The sequence below is a fragment of the Muscardinus avellanarius genome (genome assembly GCF_963383645.1).
Source record: "Muscardinus avellanarius genome assembly, chromosome: 16".
Classification (NCBI taxonomy): Eukaryota; Metazoa; Chordata; class Mammalia; order Rodentia; family Gliridae; genus Muscardinus; species Muscardinus avellanarius.
The window spans coordinates 70,096,272-70,111,819 of NC_137802.1; the positions used below are offsets into that span (position 1 = coordinate 70,096,272).

General features: G+C 58.6%; 1 protein-coding gene across 1 annotated transcript in view; it reads left to right on the forward strand.

Annotated features, from left to right (window-relative positions):
* MGAT5B (alpha-1,6-mannosylglycoprotein 6-beta-N-acetylglucosaminyltransferase B) overlaps nucleotides 1–13,939 on the forward strand; it is a gene marked incomplete at both ends in the record, with an annotated part of 65,542 nt that extends 51,603 nt beyond the window's left edge. The window contains 7 exons of the mRNA XM_080712741.1: nucleotides 1,406–1,536; nucleotides 7,942–8,097; nucleotides 8,797–8,943; nucleotides 9,083–9,199; nucleotides 12,894–12,968; nucleotides 13,212–13,468; nucleotides 13,741–13,939. Coding sequence (XP_080568867.1) covers nucleotides 1,406–1,536; nucleotides 7,942–8,097; nucleotides 8,797–8,943; nucleotides 9,083–9,199; nucleotides 12,894–12,968; nucleotides 13,212–13,468; nucleotides 13,741–13,939 — 1,082 coding nt within the window. The remainder of the gene's footprint in view (nucleotides 1–1,405; nucleotides 1,537–7,941; nucleotides 8,098–8,796; nucleotides 8,944–9,082; nucleotides 9,200–12,893; nucleotides 12,969–13,211; nucleotides 13,469–13,740) is intronic.
* Nucleotides 13,940–15,548: the final 1,609 nt, after the last annotated feature.

Sequence of the window (15,548 nt, forward strand, 5' to 3'; positions counted from 1 at the left end):
GTTATCCGTCAGGTGCGGCTTTTCGCCAGGGGAGCCTTCACACTAAGCCCCACACTTGACCACCACTGACATCCCAGTTGGAGAAAGGTTAAAATGAGGAAACGTGCATCTGACCCCAAGACGTGGGGTGCCGGGGGAAATGGAGACTTTGTGCTTGGTGGCACCGCCCACCGGAGCCTCCTTCTAAACTCTAACTGGGTCCTAGCGCACACTCGAGGTCCTAGTGCACAGAAGGAAGCGGTGCCTGAAGAGTAGGGCGCTCTTGACAATCAAGGGGATGGGGGGACCACCCAGTGTGGTCTGTGCTTTAACAGAGACCCACCCCAGGGGACGGGGCCCCAGGGGAGAACTCTCAGACCCCAGAGAGGCTTCCTGAAGGGGGGGACAGGTGCGTGGGGCCATGAAGCTAAATAGGATTTTCTCAGCCAAGAAAAGGGACGGGGCAGCCCAGGCAGCGGGGGGAAGGCAGGGGCGAATGTGGAGGTGTGAGGGGGAGAAGTGTCCTCCATCGGTCAGGTGGCCAGGCCTAGCCAGGCCCCGTGCAGGTCCTGGGGATGCAGAAGTGAGCGGACAGCTCTGCCCTCTGATGCCTTGAATCCTGGCAGTAATGAATATGTAAGAGGGAGGCTGAGACAGGAGGATCACGGCCAGCCTCAGCTACTTAGCGAGGCCTTTGCAACTCAGTGAGGCCCTATTTCACAACAAAGAATAAAAATTAGGCTGGGGGTGTAGCTCGGAGGTAGAATGCCCTGGGTTCTATCCCCAGTACTGAAGAGGGGTGGGGAGGGACTAACCGGGGAGTGTTCTGGTAAAAAAATAAAGCAGGGTGGGGGTCAGGGGGCAGAGGGGGTAGGGAGACTCAGCAGGGTGTTTGAGCACACACATCTGGAGAGACCATCTGGATGGAGGGGGTGCGTCCATGATGCCCCCAAGGGGAGCGGACAGGGCCTGAAGACTGTGGGGGGCCTCCCCTATGGGGTCTTGTGCAGAGGAGGGGCGTGGCGGCGGGACCTGAGGTGTCAAGGGTCCCTCTGGATGATAGTGCATACATACCCAGACCCCAGAAGGGGGTGCGTCGCAGTGCCCGGGGCAGCGCAGAGGGTGGCCTGGGCCAGCCTGGCCGGGTTGGGGGATGCAGGAAGTCTCACGGATGGCCTAGGTCTGGAAGGTAGAGTGGGCTCCGGCAGAGACGGAGAGACAGCGGAGTCCAGGCTGGGTCCCGGGCCTCGGGCCTCTGTTTCCTCATCTGAAACCAAAGGGGAGGCTGACTGACCTCTTGGGCCTCCTGCCTGAGCGCCCCCCTCCCTGCCAAATGAAGACTGAGGACGGGGAGCAGGGCGGGGAGACCCCGGGTCCTAGATGTTTGATGTTCAGTAAACCCTTCCCTTGCCTGGTGGGGCTGCAGCGCATACCCCGGACAACTCCTTCATGGGCTTCGTGTCCGAGGAGCTCAACGAGACGGAGAAGCAGCTCATCAAAGAAGGCAAGGCCAGCAACATGGCTGTGGTATACGGCAAGGAGGCGAGTATCTGGAAGGTGAGCGCCGGCCACGCCCACCGCCGAGATGGCCACGCCCGCCGCGGTGTAGGCCACGCCCACCACAGTGCTGATCTTAAACAGGCCACGCCCACTGTCACGCCCACGCTGGTTCTGACAGGCCAGTGCAGAGCAGTCCCCCAGCCTGCGGGTGTCAGCCGTGTCCACCTCAATGTCGGCCACGCCCACCAAGGTGCAGGCCACGCCCCGCAGGTCGCAGCCACGCCCACTCCCTGCAGAACACGCCCCTGCCGGTGCTAGCTTCACCCACGTCTGCATGCAGACCCTGGCTGAAGCAGCGGGCAGCTCCACGCTGGACCTCCACTTGGGTCCCCTGCAAGTCCCTCCAGACCGCCGCTCCCACCCAGATGATTGCTTACTTAATCAAGGTTCAGGACCAAATCCTCCACCCCGCGCACACCTCCAGGAACGGATCAAAGATGTATTCCCCACCAGGGACTTTGGGCTAGGCTGAGGGCTCTGTAGGATGAGAAGCAGGCAGGCCGGGAGATTAGGGCTGGGGTCCCTGGAGACGCTACCCGCACGGTGCATGGGCTGTCCAGCAGCAGTGGCCTGGAGACCTGGAGCCCCCTTCGGGGCTGGGTCCTGGGAGGCAGCTGCAGGCTCGGCGCGGGCGGGCGGGGTGGTGCCTGCTCTCGGGCCTCTAACCTGTTCTCTCCTCTGTCCTTCTGCTCCCCTGGGCGCGGAGCAGCTCCAGGTATGAACACTCCTGCTGCATGCCCTTGCCCCCCCCCCCCCGGGAAGGCTCCCCTAGCCCCGGGTGTGCAGCTTCTGCGGGTGGGAGGGGAGTGGGGGCGGCAGGGTCACAGCAGCCCTTGGCCTGGCCCCCGGCTGGGGCTACGAGGGGCAGCGCTGCAGGTGGGTGACTGGGATAAGGCGGGTGGCGGGAGACGACTGTGGCGCTGCCGATGGTGGACACACAGCAGCGCCGGACTTCACGTCGGGGTGAGGTCCAGCGTCACAGGAAAACCCCAGGCCATAGTGCTTTCAATGGGTAGGAAGCCCGTGTTCTGATCCCGGTCCTGAACTCAGGAGTGCACACCGCGGCCGGCTGGAGCTCTCGGGCGCACCCTCCCTGTGGACCCTGAGGGTTCGGTCCTGCCCCGTCTGCCACGTGTTTCAAGGCGCCCACATGTTGGGTCCTGACACCTGGTCAGCAGGAAGGAGGGAGGGCACTGTGCAGGGCCATTCTCTTCCCGTTTCCAGGTGAGACCCCCCCCCCCAGCACACACACACACACACAGCTTCATGCTCAGCTCAGTTCTGGGCTCAGACCGAGGACTGAGGAGAACTTGGCAAGGTGTGCCGAAACAGGGTTGCGGGCTGTGAGCCTCTGGGTGTCGACTGGGTGTCTGATGTGTGCTGGGCACTGGGCTGTGTTCTCGGCCTTCCAATTATGTGGTAGGGATTATACATTGCCATGCCCGTTTTATTTAGTGATACTGGGGGTTGAACCCAGGGGCATTCAACCCCTGAGCTATACCTCCTATTTTATTTTATTTCAAAACAGGGTCTCACTAAGTTGCCGAGGGTCTTGCTAAATTGCTGAGGCTGGCCTTGAACCTGCAATCCTCCTGTCTCAGCCTCCCAAGTACTGGGTTTACAGGCGTGTGCTACCACGCCTGGCTCCCATTTTACAGGTGGGGAAACCAAGGCTGAGCAGCTTAGGGAGTAGCCGTCAGCTATTGAGTAGCTGTGCTGGCATTGCGATTTGTACCTAAGCCCAGAGCTGGGGATCCTGAACCCCAGTTCTACAGTCTCCCCAATCTTATGCAGCCTGGAGGCAGAAATGAGGGTCTGCGACCTCTGCTGAGATGTCCGGGCCACTTCAGGGACGTGGAGAGGAGGACCAGGAAGGGCTCTAGCTCTGAGACTTCAGTGAGAGCCCGGAGCAGCCCGGTTCCACAAGACGCTGCAAAAAAGCTGCTTCCTTCCCAAAGAGATGTCTTTCCCTGCTATCTGCAACGAAAGGACACCAGAGGGGCCGGGCGAGGAGGAAAATGAGCCCAGCATCCTGGCGCGTTTGCCATTCAGAGTTCAGGGACCAGGCGCCGGGCCGTGGAGGAGGGAAGGGCGCCCATCATCCTCCAGGGAAGCAGGAGCTGGGGATCCAGGACCGGGTGCAGGGTGGTTTTTGTGCTAAGCAGGCCCGTCTTTCCTGGGTTCCAGGGAAGCAGAGCCTCGGGCTAGGTGCTGTTTTTTTAGGGTCCCTTTCAGATAGCCAGAGTGGGCTCTGGGGGCCTAGGCAACCCGCAGAGCAGCGGCAAAGTCAACTCAAGTCCTGGCCAGCCCTGCTAAGTGAAATGGAACGACTGGGAGGAGCCGCCAGAGGGTTGCCCGGGTGTCAGGTTAAATCCTGTGCTGTGAGCCGGCGTGGCGGCACAGGCTTGGAATCCCAGTACTTGGGAGGCTGAGACAGGGGGATCGCGGTTCGTGGCCAGCTTCAGCTACTCAGTGAGGCGCTCTGCCACTTAGTGAGACCCTGTTTCCAAATAAAGAATAAAAAATAGGGCTGGGGGTGTAGCTCAGAGGAAGAATGCCCCTGGCTTCCATCCCCAGTACTGCAAAATAAATAGATAAAATAAAATAGCATTTTGTGAAACTTTAAGTTTATACACACAAGTGTATATTGAATAGTACACAGGTAGTGTGTGTGTGTGTGTGTGTGTGCACGCGTGTGTGTGTGTGCACGTGTGTGTGTGTGACTACCACTAAGCTGCACCCCAGCCCTTCTTATTTTCTTAAATTTTTTTCCTTGCGGTACTAGAGATGAAGCCCAGGGGCATTCTACCTCCGAGCTACACCTCCAGCCCTATTTTTTTATTCTTTATTTGGAAACAGGGTCTCACTGAGTTGAAAAGGCCTCACTGAATAGCTGAGGCTGGCCTGCAAGCCATGATCCTCCTGTCTCAGCCTCCCAAATGCTGGGATGACAAGCGTGGACCACCATGCCTGGTTTATTTTCTTATATTTGAGACAAGGTTTTGCTAACTTGCACTGGCTGGCTTTGAACCTGTGATCCTCCTGCCTCAGATCCCGGGTAGCTGGGATTCCAGGTATCTGCCACGACTGGCATTGTTGGCCCTTCTTATCTATGGGTTTCATATCTACAGATTCATCCAATTACAGATTGGAAATATTTGTATAAAAAAATGTGTCTAGCTGGGCATGGTGGCGCACACTTTTAATCCCAGCGTTTGGGAGGCTGAGACAGGAGGATCACAGTTCGTGGACAGCCTCAGCAACCTAGTGCGGCCCTCTGCAACTCAGTGAGACCCTGTTTCAAAATAAAGAATAAAAAATAGGGCTGGGGGTGTAGCTCGGAGGTAGAATGTCTCTGGGTTCCATCCCCAGTAACCCCCCCCCTACGAAAAAAAAGTGTCTGTATGACCATGTACATTTTTCTTGTCATTTTCTAAAAGATACCATATAAGAACTATTTATATGCATTTACATTGTATTAGGGATTATAAGTAATCTAGAGATTTTTTTTTTTCATGATTGAACCCAGGGGCATTCCACCTCCAAGCTACACCCCGTCCCTTTTTATTTATTATTTTGAAATAGGGTCTTACTAAGTTGTCGAGAATCTCACTAAGTTGCCCAGGCTGGCCTCTAACCTGCAATCCTCCTCTCAGCCTTTCAAATCCTGGAATTACAGGTGTGTGCCCCCACGGCCGGCTCTTAGGAATGATTTAAGTATACCAGAGGAAGTATATTGTTTCTATGAAAATACCACACCAATTAATATAAAGGGATTGACCGTCTATGGATTTGGGCCTCTGCTCGGGGTCCTGGAACTAACCCCCCCGTGGATACTGTGTACGAAACATGAGTCTACTTGCATGCATGTGTGTGTGTGTGTGTGTGTGTGTGTGTGTGTGTGTGGACAAAGACAGCGGAGGTGGCAGCAGTGACGGGTCAGGAAGTTGAATGGAAGTGTCAACGACGTGTCCTCACAGTTTAGGTCTTTGGTCGGATTCTTTTCTTTAGCACAAGCATAATCTAATAACATAAGCCGCCCTTCGTATTCAGTGTGACCGCTGACGTATTTGGTTTACCATTTTACTAGTTTCTTTCTTTCTTTCTTTCTTTCTTTTTTTGTGTGTGGTACTGGGGATGGGAGCCAGGGGAGCATTCTACCTCTGATTTACACCCCCAGCCCTACTTTTTTTTTTATTCTTTATTATTATTTTTTGGGGGGTGGTACTGGGGTTCCTGGAAGCCCTTCTACCTCCGGGCTACGCTCCCAGACTTATTTTTATACTTTTTTATTTGGAAACAGGGTCTCCTAAGCCAGCGCGGCTGGCTTCGAACCTGCGCCATCCTCCCGTCTCCGCCTCCCAAGCGCGGGGATGACAAACGTGCCCACCATGCCCGGCCTTTATTCTTTATCTTGACACAGGGCCTCACTAAGTAGCTGAGGCTGGCCGCGAACCTGCCATGATCCTATCTCAGCCTCCCAAGTACTGGGATTGCAAGCGTGCGCCACCACGCCCGGCTTGTTTCTGTATCTCTCTTTCTGACCTTCTCTCTGTTATTTTCCTTCTCTTTGCTATTTCTTATCTCTTTTTACATTCGTGCATATATTTAAGCCCATCCGTCATCTGCTGATTCTTTGTACTTTTTTATGTTATTTTCGTGGTGGCCCCAAAGGCTGTAACATGCATCCTTAAGTTTTCAAAGCCTCATATAAATAAACACATTTGTCTTTTCTTAGGTAATAAAATAACCTACAAATGCTTTAATTTCCTCGCCTCCCACCCGCGGTATACATGCTTTTATTGTATTTTACTACTTTCTGTGTATTTTATACCCCACGTTATATTACAGTTATTATTTTATAAGTCAGCACTTAATTGGATCCATCCGCCCATCTTTCCTGTCTCCCCCTCCGTGCTTCTCGGCCCTGTGCGGTTCTGCCCGGGATCACTATCGCACTCCACAAAAAACTCCTGCTGACTGGTTGGCTCTGCTTTGGGCTTTCTGAAAAGTACCATCGTTTAGCTTTTCTTCTTGAGGAGTAGTTTTTGTCGTGTGCAGAATCCGGGCTGGGCGGTTGTTCTGTCTCCGCACTATGGAACCTTTCAGGGGCATTCTTTTTATTTTGAAACAGGGTTCCACTAACTTGCTGAGGGGCTCGCTAAGTTGCTGAGGCTGGCCTCAAACTTGTGCTCCTCCTGTCTCAGCCTCCCAAGTCCTGGGATTACAGATGTTCTTCTTCTTTTTTTTTTTTTTTTAATTGTTTTGTCTATTCTAGCTCCTTGGCATTTCCAGTGAGTTTTAGAATCAGCTTGTTAATTTCTACATTAAAAGAAAAGAGCTTGCTGGGATTTTGATTAAGATTTCATTGGTTACTTTTTTATTAAGTTCTAAAATATGAATATGAAAAAATTGTAGCAATAACTTGAGATGGGTGATGAAGCCGCTTCCTGTGGAGAGGGGCAGCTTCTACCCTTGGCTTTGCTCGGGAGCCCCAGCGGTCCCCGATCACCCGGATCAGTTCTAGTGATTGGAACAGCTTGAGGTGGGTCCAGCCTTGCAGGGCCCCTCCAGGCTGGCCCACTTCCTTCCAGGTGGTAACCTAGGTTCCCGGTCTTATATATGGTATTCGCGTCAGTGTCCCCTCTCCTTGGGGGATGGATGGATGGATGGATGGATGGATGAATGGATGGATGGATAGATGGGATAAATGGATGGATGGATGGATGGATGGATGGATGGATGGATGGATGGATAGATGGATGGATGGATGGATGAATGGATGGATGGATGGATGGATGGATGGATGGATGGATGGATGAACAAGGGTTGGATGGATGAGACCTGAGCTCCCACATCCTCAGAGGTACTTGGGGGTTGTTTGGGATTATTTATTTATTTATTTATTTATGGTGGTGCTGGGGGTGGAACCCAGAGGCTTTTCTACCTCCAGGTTATACTCCCAGACCTATTTTATAATTTGTTTGGGTACAGGGTCTCACTAAGTTGCTGAGAGCCTCACTAAGTAGCTGAGGCTGGCTTCGAACCTGCGCGATCCTCCTGCCTCAGCCTCCCAAGTAGGGGATCACAAGCGTGCGCCACCACGCCCGGCTGGGATTATTTAAGTGTTGGCACCCCCCTTGAGTTTCTTTGGAAAGTAAACAATTCTCCCCCTCAAAGTAATCCTGAAGCCCCTGGTCCAAGCTGTGCAACTCACTGGTGAGGAAATCAAGGACTAGGGAGAGAGGAGAGGCGCCTTTCCGGTCACGCGGCTGGCTGCTGGCCACGCCGAGGGCAGCGCCCGGCTTCTGCCTCCAGGGCTGGTGCGTGCCCTGAGCCGGCTCTGCCTCCCGAGCTTGGGGCGAGCCTTGGTCTCCTCCTCCCTCTCTCCCCTTCTTCCAGGGGAAGGAGAAGTTTCTGGATATCCTCAGCAAGTACATGGAGATCCACGGCACCGTGTACTACGACAGCCAGCGGCCGCCCGAGGTCCCGGCCTTCGTGAAGAACCACGGCCTCCTGCCGCAGCCCGAGTTCCAGCAGCTACTGCGCAAGGCCAAAGTGAGCCCCCGGCCGTCCTCGCCCCGCCGCCCCAGGCCCTTCTGCAGGGACACACCCAGCATGCTCTGCCGCCCTGGCCCGTGTCCAGTCCTCTGGGGGCTGGCTGGAGCCCAGGGGCAGACCGGGGGTGCAGAGCAGGCAAGCGGGGCAGGGGTCCCTGCTGCAGAAGGGTCCTCGTGATGGGGAAGGAGGGCAGTACTCGGGCTACCCGAGGTGCTGGGAGGGCGGTGAGCAGGCAGAGGGGGTCCTGGCTGGCGGCTGCCTCTGAAGCCCCGAGCTGTACACCCGGAGCAGAACCCTGAAGTGTCAGCCGAGGCTGGAGGGCGGCGGCGGCAGCCAGGCCCTCGCCTGACCTCAGCAGAGCTTCAGCGTAGCCTTGTGCAGTCAAGAACCTGGACAGCTGCACACAGCAGCCCTGGGCCCACTGTCATTCTCTAAGCACTGTGCACTCCCAGTAGAGTTGGGTGCCCAGTACATGTTTTTAGGCTGAGCCTCTGGAAGTCTGCTGTAGGGGTGGGTCGGCTGCCTGACGGGCTTTCTCCTCCAGAACCACACAGTCTGATAGAACAAGCAGAGGCCGTCCATAATCCCCGCCACGCTCTCCCATTCCACAAGGGGAAGATGAGGCTCCTAGAGGGGACGGTCTGGGCCGGGTACCGCCCCGCAGCCTGCCCTGACCACTGTGCCCCGCGACTCCAGCTCTTCATAGGCTTCGGCTTCCCCTACGAGGGCCCGGCCCCGCTGGAGGCCATCGCCAACGGCTGCGTCTTCCTGCAGTCCCGCCTCAGCCCGCCCCACAGCTCACTCAACCACGAGTTCTTCCGGGGCAAGCCCACCTCTAGAGAGGTGAGTGGGTAAACCCCGCCCCGAGCCGGAGGTCTGGGACGGGGAGACTGAGTCCCGGACCGTGGGTGAGGGGCAGGGACCTCCCCTGGACCCCGCCCCGCTGGAGGCACAGGGAAGAGCCGCCTGTGTACCCCTCCAGGTGTTCTCCCAGCACCCCTACGCGGAGAACTTTATCGGCAAGCCCCACGTGTGGACGGTGGACTATAATAACTCTGAGGAGTTTGAAGCCGCCATCAAGGCCATCATGAAGACCCAGGTGAGGCGCAGAGCCGCGGGGCCGCTCTGTTATTAGGAGAAGGTAGCCCTCTGGCTGAGCTCAGACTCAGGCCCAGGCTGGGAAGGAGACCATCCCTGTCCTGACCACACGCAGCCCTGAGTCCCGCCGTGTAGACCGGAGAGCGGAGCCCCACCGCGGGGTCTGGGTTGGGAGGGAATGTCTTGGTGCAGTGACAAGCCACACAGCCGTACCGGGCAGCGTGGTGCCCGAGTCATGGGTGCAGAGCCTCAGAGGACCTGGCCCTGGGCGCTCCTAGCCCAAGTTAGGTTAAGTAAATGTTTTCAGGATGAAGGCGTGGAGGTTCTGGAGCCAGCCGTAGGTGCGGTCTTTGCCCTTTCAGCAGCACATCTTAAACTAGGTTGTACTTGTAGCTCTTCAGGGCATCTTGAGCCAACCTCCCCTCCCTTAGGTGACAGGCTGTCTGAGATCGGGTTCCCCCAGGTGACCACGAGGGGGGGAATGTCACCCAGGGCAGTTTATTGGGGGATGACCCCAGGAAGGAAGGCACGCAGAGGTGTCTGTGCAGCCTGCAGATGCGTCCTGCCTGGGGCTCTGAGAGAGGGGGGCCCATCCCAGAGTCTTTACCTTCAGCTCATATCCACAGTGGCAGATGGCTGTGCCTGGGGTGCCAGCGCCGAGCAGGCCAGAGACGGCCAGAATGGAGACGAGGGAACTGAAGGGACACCGGCCACAGCTCTTGCAGGGAAGCAGGTGCTGGGCGTCATGCTCGGGCCCTGGCATCTTGGAGGAGGCGGGCTTAGTCCAGGCCGTCCCTGTCTGGGCTGGAGGCGGAGTCCTGGCCTCATAGACATCAGGGGAACAGGAACTCGACTTTGTGGTGGGCCCCAGTATGCGAAGGGCTGGGTATGCGATGGCTGCTGGCTTATGGGCTTAAGTGGGGTCCCAGGTGCCAGGAGAGAGAGGCCCAGACAGGCATGGAGCTAAGGAAGAGGGCCGGGTATGCTCTGATCTAATTCCCCGCTGGAAAATGGCCAGCCCACCGCTCTGCGACCTCCTGGATGCCGGTCTGGGAGCCGCCAGCAAGGCCAGGAACATGGGGGGGAAGGGAGCCCCGATGGGGACCCCAGCCCTTCCCTCTTCCCTGCAGAGGGGCAGGCGGCCAGTGCCACTGGACAAAGCTGTCCCCATCCTCCGGGCTGAGGTCTGGCCCGACCGCCACGGTAGTCCAGCTAAATGAGTGATATGCTGGACCCTGGGGTGGCGTGGTCCCTCCACAGACCCGAGAGCTGGGAGCAGGGGAGGCTGTGCGTGTGGCCCAGGCACTCCCGCCTCCACCCTGCTGGGACACACGGGTCCAGGAAGGTGCCCCTCCCTCCCCGGAAGCGGCGGCCGCATCCTAGGAGAGGGGCACAGAAAACTTCCTTGCTGTTGTTTTCCCCCTTGATTTTCTCTTAACGTGAACATCTGTTCAGTTTTGTTAATTAGTTAATTAAAAAACGGCAGTAACAACAGGACCAAGGAAGCAAGGTATTCCACATCTGCCGAGCCGAGGCTTGCCAGGGCTGCCGAGCCAGCGGGGCCTGCCCTCGGCCCTGCTTTGAGGGCCCCTCCTCCCTGACAGTCCATCCCCTTGTATCCAGAGGCATTTGAAAACTCTCATGGCGGAGAGGCCCAGTGGCGGGGCTTGAAAGGCACGTTCCCAGCCCATCCCCGGGTCTCCTCCTATCCTCGGCCAGCTGGGGCCTGGGACTCTGTGGTTTGGACGGTCACCAGGTGACGCTGACAGTCTAGTTTTAGAGAACAGAATTGCGAAGAGCTGGCCGAGGCTGAGGGCCAGTGGAGGCCACCCTGGGAGAGTAGCTTGCTCTGTAAGTCACGTAGTCTTTGGGAGGAAGAGGAGGAGGAGGGGAGCAGCCAGGAGGGGGTATGGAGGCGAGAGGCCTGAAGGAACGCAGAGGCACCGCTGGCCCCACAGCCCAGGGGAGTCAGAGCCCTTTCTTGTTCCTGGCTGCAGCAGGTGTATCCACAGCACCTCTGTCCCCTTGGAGGCCATTCTAAGAGAGAGGACAGGAGGCCTGGAGGCCTGGAACACTGTCATCCCAGGCCCTGTGCCCGCAGGCCCAGCACCTGTCACCCTGTCGAGGCCAATGACGTGCACACCTGTAATTAGACCTAATGGGGGTAATTGGCCGGTGGCTGGTTCCCCGCAGGAGATGCGGTGTGGCTGGCTGGGAGCTCCCTCGCTGGGCCTTCGAGTTCGCTTGTGACAGCCTTCAAACGCAGGAAGGGGGATAACTCAGGGCTCGCTGGGCTGCTGGAGGGGTGGAGCTCTTCTCCGGGTCTCTATTTATAACCCGGGCCTCAAGCCTGTCCGGGTTGAAGAGGCCGGCAAGGACAGCGCTCCCTGGCTCAGGTTCTGTTCCGTGTCAAAATCCAGCTGGGACAACTGGCTGCTGGGTCTTTGGGGGTCATTTTCTAGGGAACCAGAGAAGGTCGGGATGAGGCTGTGAGCAGCCTTGGGCTCAAAGTCTGTGCAGGTCAATGGGATGTGTGTGTGTGGGCTGGGCGCCAGGCCTGGGGTTTTCTGGGACCGGCCCTAAGATTAAGAATATCCATTTGGAGCTGGGTGTGGTGGCACATGCTTGTAATCCCAGCAATCAGGAGGCTGAGATGGAAGACTCGCAGTTTGCGGACGGCCTCCGCTACTCAGTGAGGCCCTTTGCAACTCAGTGAGACCCTGTTTCAAAATAAAGAAAAAAAAAAATGGGGCTGGAAGTATAGCTCAGAGGTAGAATTCCTCTGGGTTCCATCCCCCATATTGGAAAAAAAAAGAATATCCGTTTGCAGCTTGGTAGGGTGGTGGATTCATGCCTGCAATCCCAGTGATTTGAGAGACTGGGACAGGAAGATCGCAGGTTTGAGGCCCGCATCAGCTACTTAGCAAGACCCTGCCTTGGAATAAAAATGAAGGGAGCGGGGGTGTTGGTTAGTGGTAGCGTCCCGAGGCTCAATCCCTAGTACAGAAAACAAAACCCAAAAACCTCACTCGCAGTGCCCGGTAAGTCGATTCTGGGAGGTTAGATTGCTCACGTCTTGTCCCGAGAGTTGGACAGTAATGAGGACCAGCTACAAGGGGGGCAGTGGCTGCTACCTCCCTGGGGCCTTGGGTAACAGGAGTATCCCCTGTCTAGAAGGTCCAGCGCAGCCCCTCGGGGTGCCCCACCATCCAGGAGGAGGGGTTCAGGCCTGGGTGTCTGGGGTGGCCGGCCGGAGACCAGCCCTTGGGGGGCTAGGCCAGGTGTGGTGTTGGTACTGTGGGGCGTGGGCGGCCAGCGCAGCCTTCTCTGGCCACATTGGGGCACCCCACGTCCTGGTGGTCCTGCTTCTGCCTCCTGCCCTTCCGTGCCCGCTGGGCTCCCAGCATGCTCCAGGGAGCCTGGTGCCCTGCCGGAGGGCTGGACTTGAGGACTGCCCCGGGGCGGGCGACAGCTGAGCAGGGCTTGGGCCGAGGAAGAGATGTCACAGCCAGGAGGGATGGGGTGTGGGAGAGAGATGGGCCTCCGGACAGGCCTTGGGGCTCCTGAGCCTGCGTCTCCAAGGGCACTGGAGGGTATGCGGGGAGTAGGGAGGGGTGAGTAGGGAGGGGTGCTCCACCCCGCACTGAAGGCAGCAGGCCGCTCCTGCCTCAGGGCTCCTCCCGTCTCTCCCACAGGTAGACCCCTACCTACCCTTTGAGTACACCTGTGAAGGGATGCTGGAGCGCATCCACGCCTACATCCAGCACCAGGTAGGCGGGCCTCCGTCCTCTGCCCCAAGCCCCATCAGCAGGAGCAGCGCCCGGGTTCCCACAGGCTGCGTAGCCAGCCAACTGCCAGCCAGTTGCTTTACAAATGGGAATGCTGAGGCCCCAGAGGGAGGGTCGCTGGGGTCGTAGAGTGAGGGGTGCAGGAGCCCGGGCCAGGACTTGGGGATCACTGCTCCGAGCCACCCCGGGAGCCATCTCCCCTCCCTAACACCGCTCCTCCCACAGGACTTCTGTGCAGCCCCAGACCCCGCCCCCCCAGGTGCCCACGCCCCACAGAGCCCCTTTGTCCTGGCTGCCAACGCCACCCACCTGGAGTGGGCCCAGAACGCCAGCGAGGCCCCTGGGGCCTGGCCCCCCACGCGCTCCCTGCGGGCCTGGCTGGCTGCCCCCGGCAGGGCCTGCACGGATGCCTGCTTGGACCACGGCTTCATCTGCGAGCCCTCCTTCTTCCCCTTCCTCAACAGCCAGGACGCCTTCCTCAAGTGAGTGCCCCGTGCCCCCACCCCACCCCGCACCCCTCTCCCAGAACTGCCCAGCCTGGGGTTGCAAGATCTAATGCTTTCCTGATCTGTCAGGAAGGCTCCAGAGGGCCCCTCAGCCCCTCCAGGCCCTTCCCTCTCCTCTCAGCTCCCTGGACAGAAGCGGCTGGGAGGTCTAACCTTGCTCTTCCTCGCCCGGGGCCGGGTGGGCAGTGCCAGGCTGGGGCAGCCCCGCCCCATCCAGCCTGGGGTGAGGATGCTGCTGGCGCCCACAGGCTGCAGGTGCCGTGTGACAGCACGGAGTGGGAGGTGCACCATCTGTACCCGGCGCTGGCGCAGCCGGGCCAGGAGTGCTACCTGCAGAAGGAGCCCCTGCTCTTCAGCTGCGCAGGCTCTAGCACCAAGTACCAGCGGATCTGCCCCTGCCGTGACTTCCGCAAGGGCCAGGTGGCCCTGTGCCAGAGCTGCCTGTGACGTCAACGTGGCCCAGAAAGCACCCGTCGCCTGGCTCCAGCGCCAGCCCGCCTGGAGCTTCCTGTCCCGGCCAGGAGGGGGCAGAGGAGAGCCGGCTGGTCTGGGGAAGGCAGCGGCCAGGCGGCTGGCGCCCACCCGTGGTGCTCCTCCTCACTCTCACTCTGAGACTTGCAGCTGAGCAGGTACAGCTGGTCCGAGGATCCCTGCGGCCCAGAGCAATGGCCGGGCATCTTGCTTTTGCAAGTCGAGGTCCAGACCAGGTGGACCAAGGGCCTTGGCTGTTCCCGGGCCAGGATGGGGCCTCCCGGTGTCGCCGTGCTCATCCTGAGGAGCCCTGGGCGGGGCGTGCCCCCTCCTGCCCCGTGGCTGTGACGCAGGGCCAGCCGTGCCCCTCTGGAGTTGCTTGGGGGTGGACAGAGGGGAGGCTAGATTGGGGAGGCTGCCCAGGCCTCCCTCCTCCCTTGCCCCTCCTGATTTCCCAAGTCGCCCTTCGTCCCCCCTATACCTAAGGACCCCAGTTAGGGGCATGGGGACCACCCAGACCCTGGCTGCCGTGTCCCCTTCTGCTTGTTCCAACCCTCCTTACATTAGGCTTCGCCCCTGCAGTCCTAGGCCACGGATGGTTAACACAGCCTCAGTCCCCACCGCCCTGCACGAGGCAGGCAGGTCTGCACCCCGCCCATGAGAACGGGCTATGGACCTCCCTGGGGTGTGTTGCTATGGGCCTCCCTGGGGTATGTTGGGCAGCTCGGAGGCCCAGCTTGCCTGCGCTGACTTCCCCACCCTCGGCATCCCTGCCGGCCGGCTCTCTGGGTGGGGCTTCCCCAGGGTCCCCAGCTCCCAGGTAGCTCCCATCCCTGCAGTGCACACGCTTCCCCTCCAGCCTCTACCAGCCTCAGCACCTCTGGACCCCGGCGCCTCTCTCTGTGTGGCATGTCCGCTCGGCCCTTCCCACCGCCCACACCACAGCCCTCACTGATTCTGTGGGTCGGGCTTCCAGAAACACTGCCACCCCGCCCCCTGCCATTTTCTAATCCCAGCCCTACCTGCAAGAGGCAGGGCCTGCCCCTCTGTCCTCCCAGGGAGACAGCCCCTGGGCTCTGAGAGTCTGAGGACTGCAGCTAAGGTCGGCCTGCCCCATGACAGCCCCTCCTGGCCTGGTTGGACCCTATGGCCGCAGAAACCACAGCTACCAGACACTTAACGTTCCCAAGGACCCGACCTGGGGAAAGCAATAGAGACACTCTTTTCTCTCTCTTTTTTTAAAGATTTATTTCTTGAAATAATAAATATTTTATTGGGATGTGAGATGCAAACGCAGAAATGTGCCCTTTTTTTTTATATTGCTTTTCCTGGGACCCGCCAGCGCTTGCTGGCCATGGTGGGGCAGGGTGGCTCTCTGGTCTGGGGTCCCGGGTCCTCCCCCCAGCCCCCGTTGCTTGGTCCACGCCGCTGGCTGCTGCAGGCCGCCCACAGGAGGAACCTCAGGAACCAGAGACCTGCGTGGCCCTCCCAGCTGTGATGTAGGGCCCCTCCTGGTCTTGCTTGGTATGAAAGCCCTGTTTTGCCATGCCCACCTCGAGCTGGCCCCTGGTGGCGCTGGCAGAAT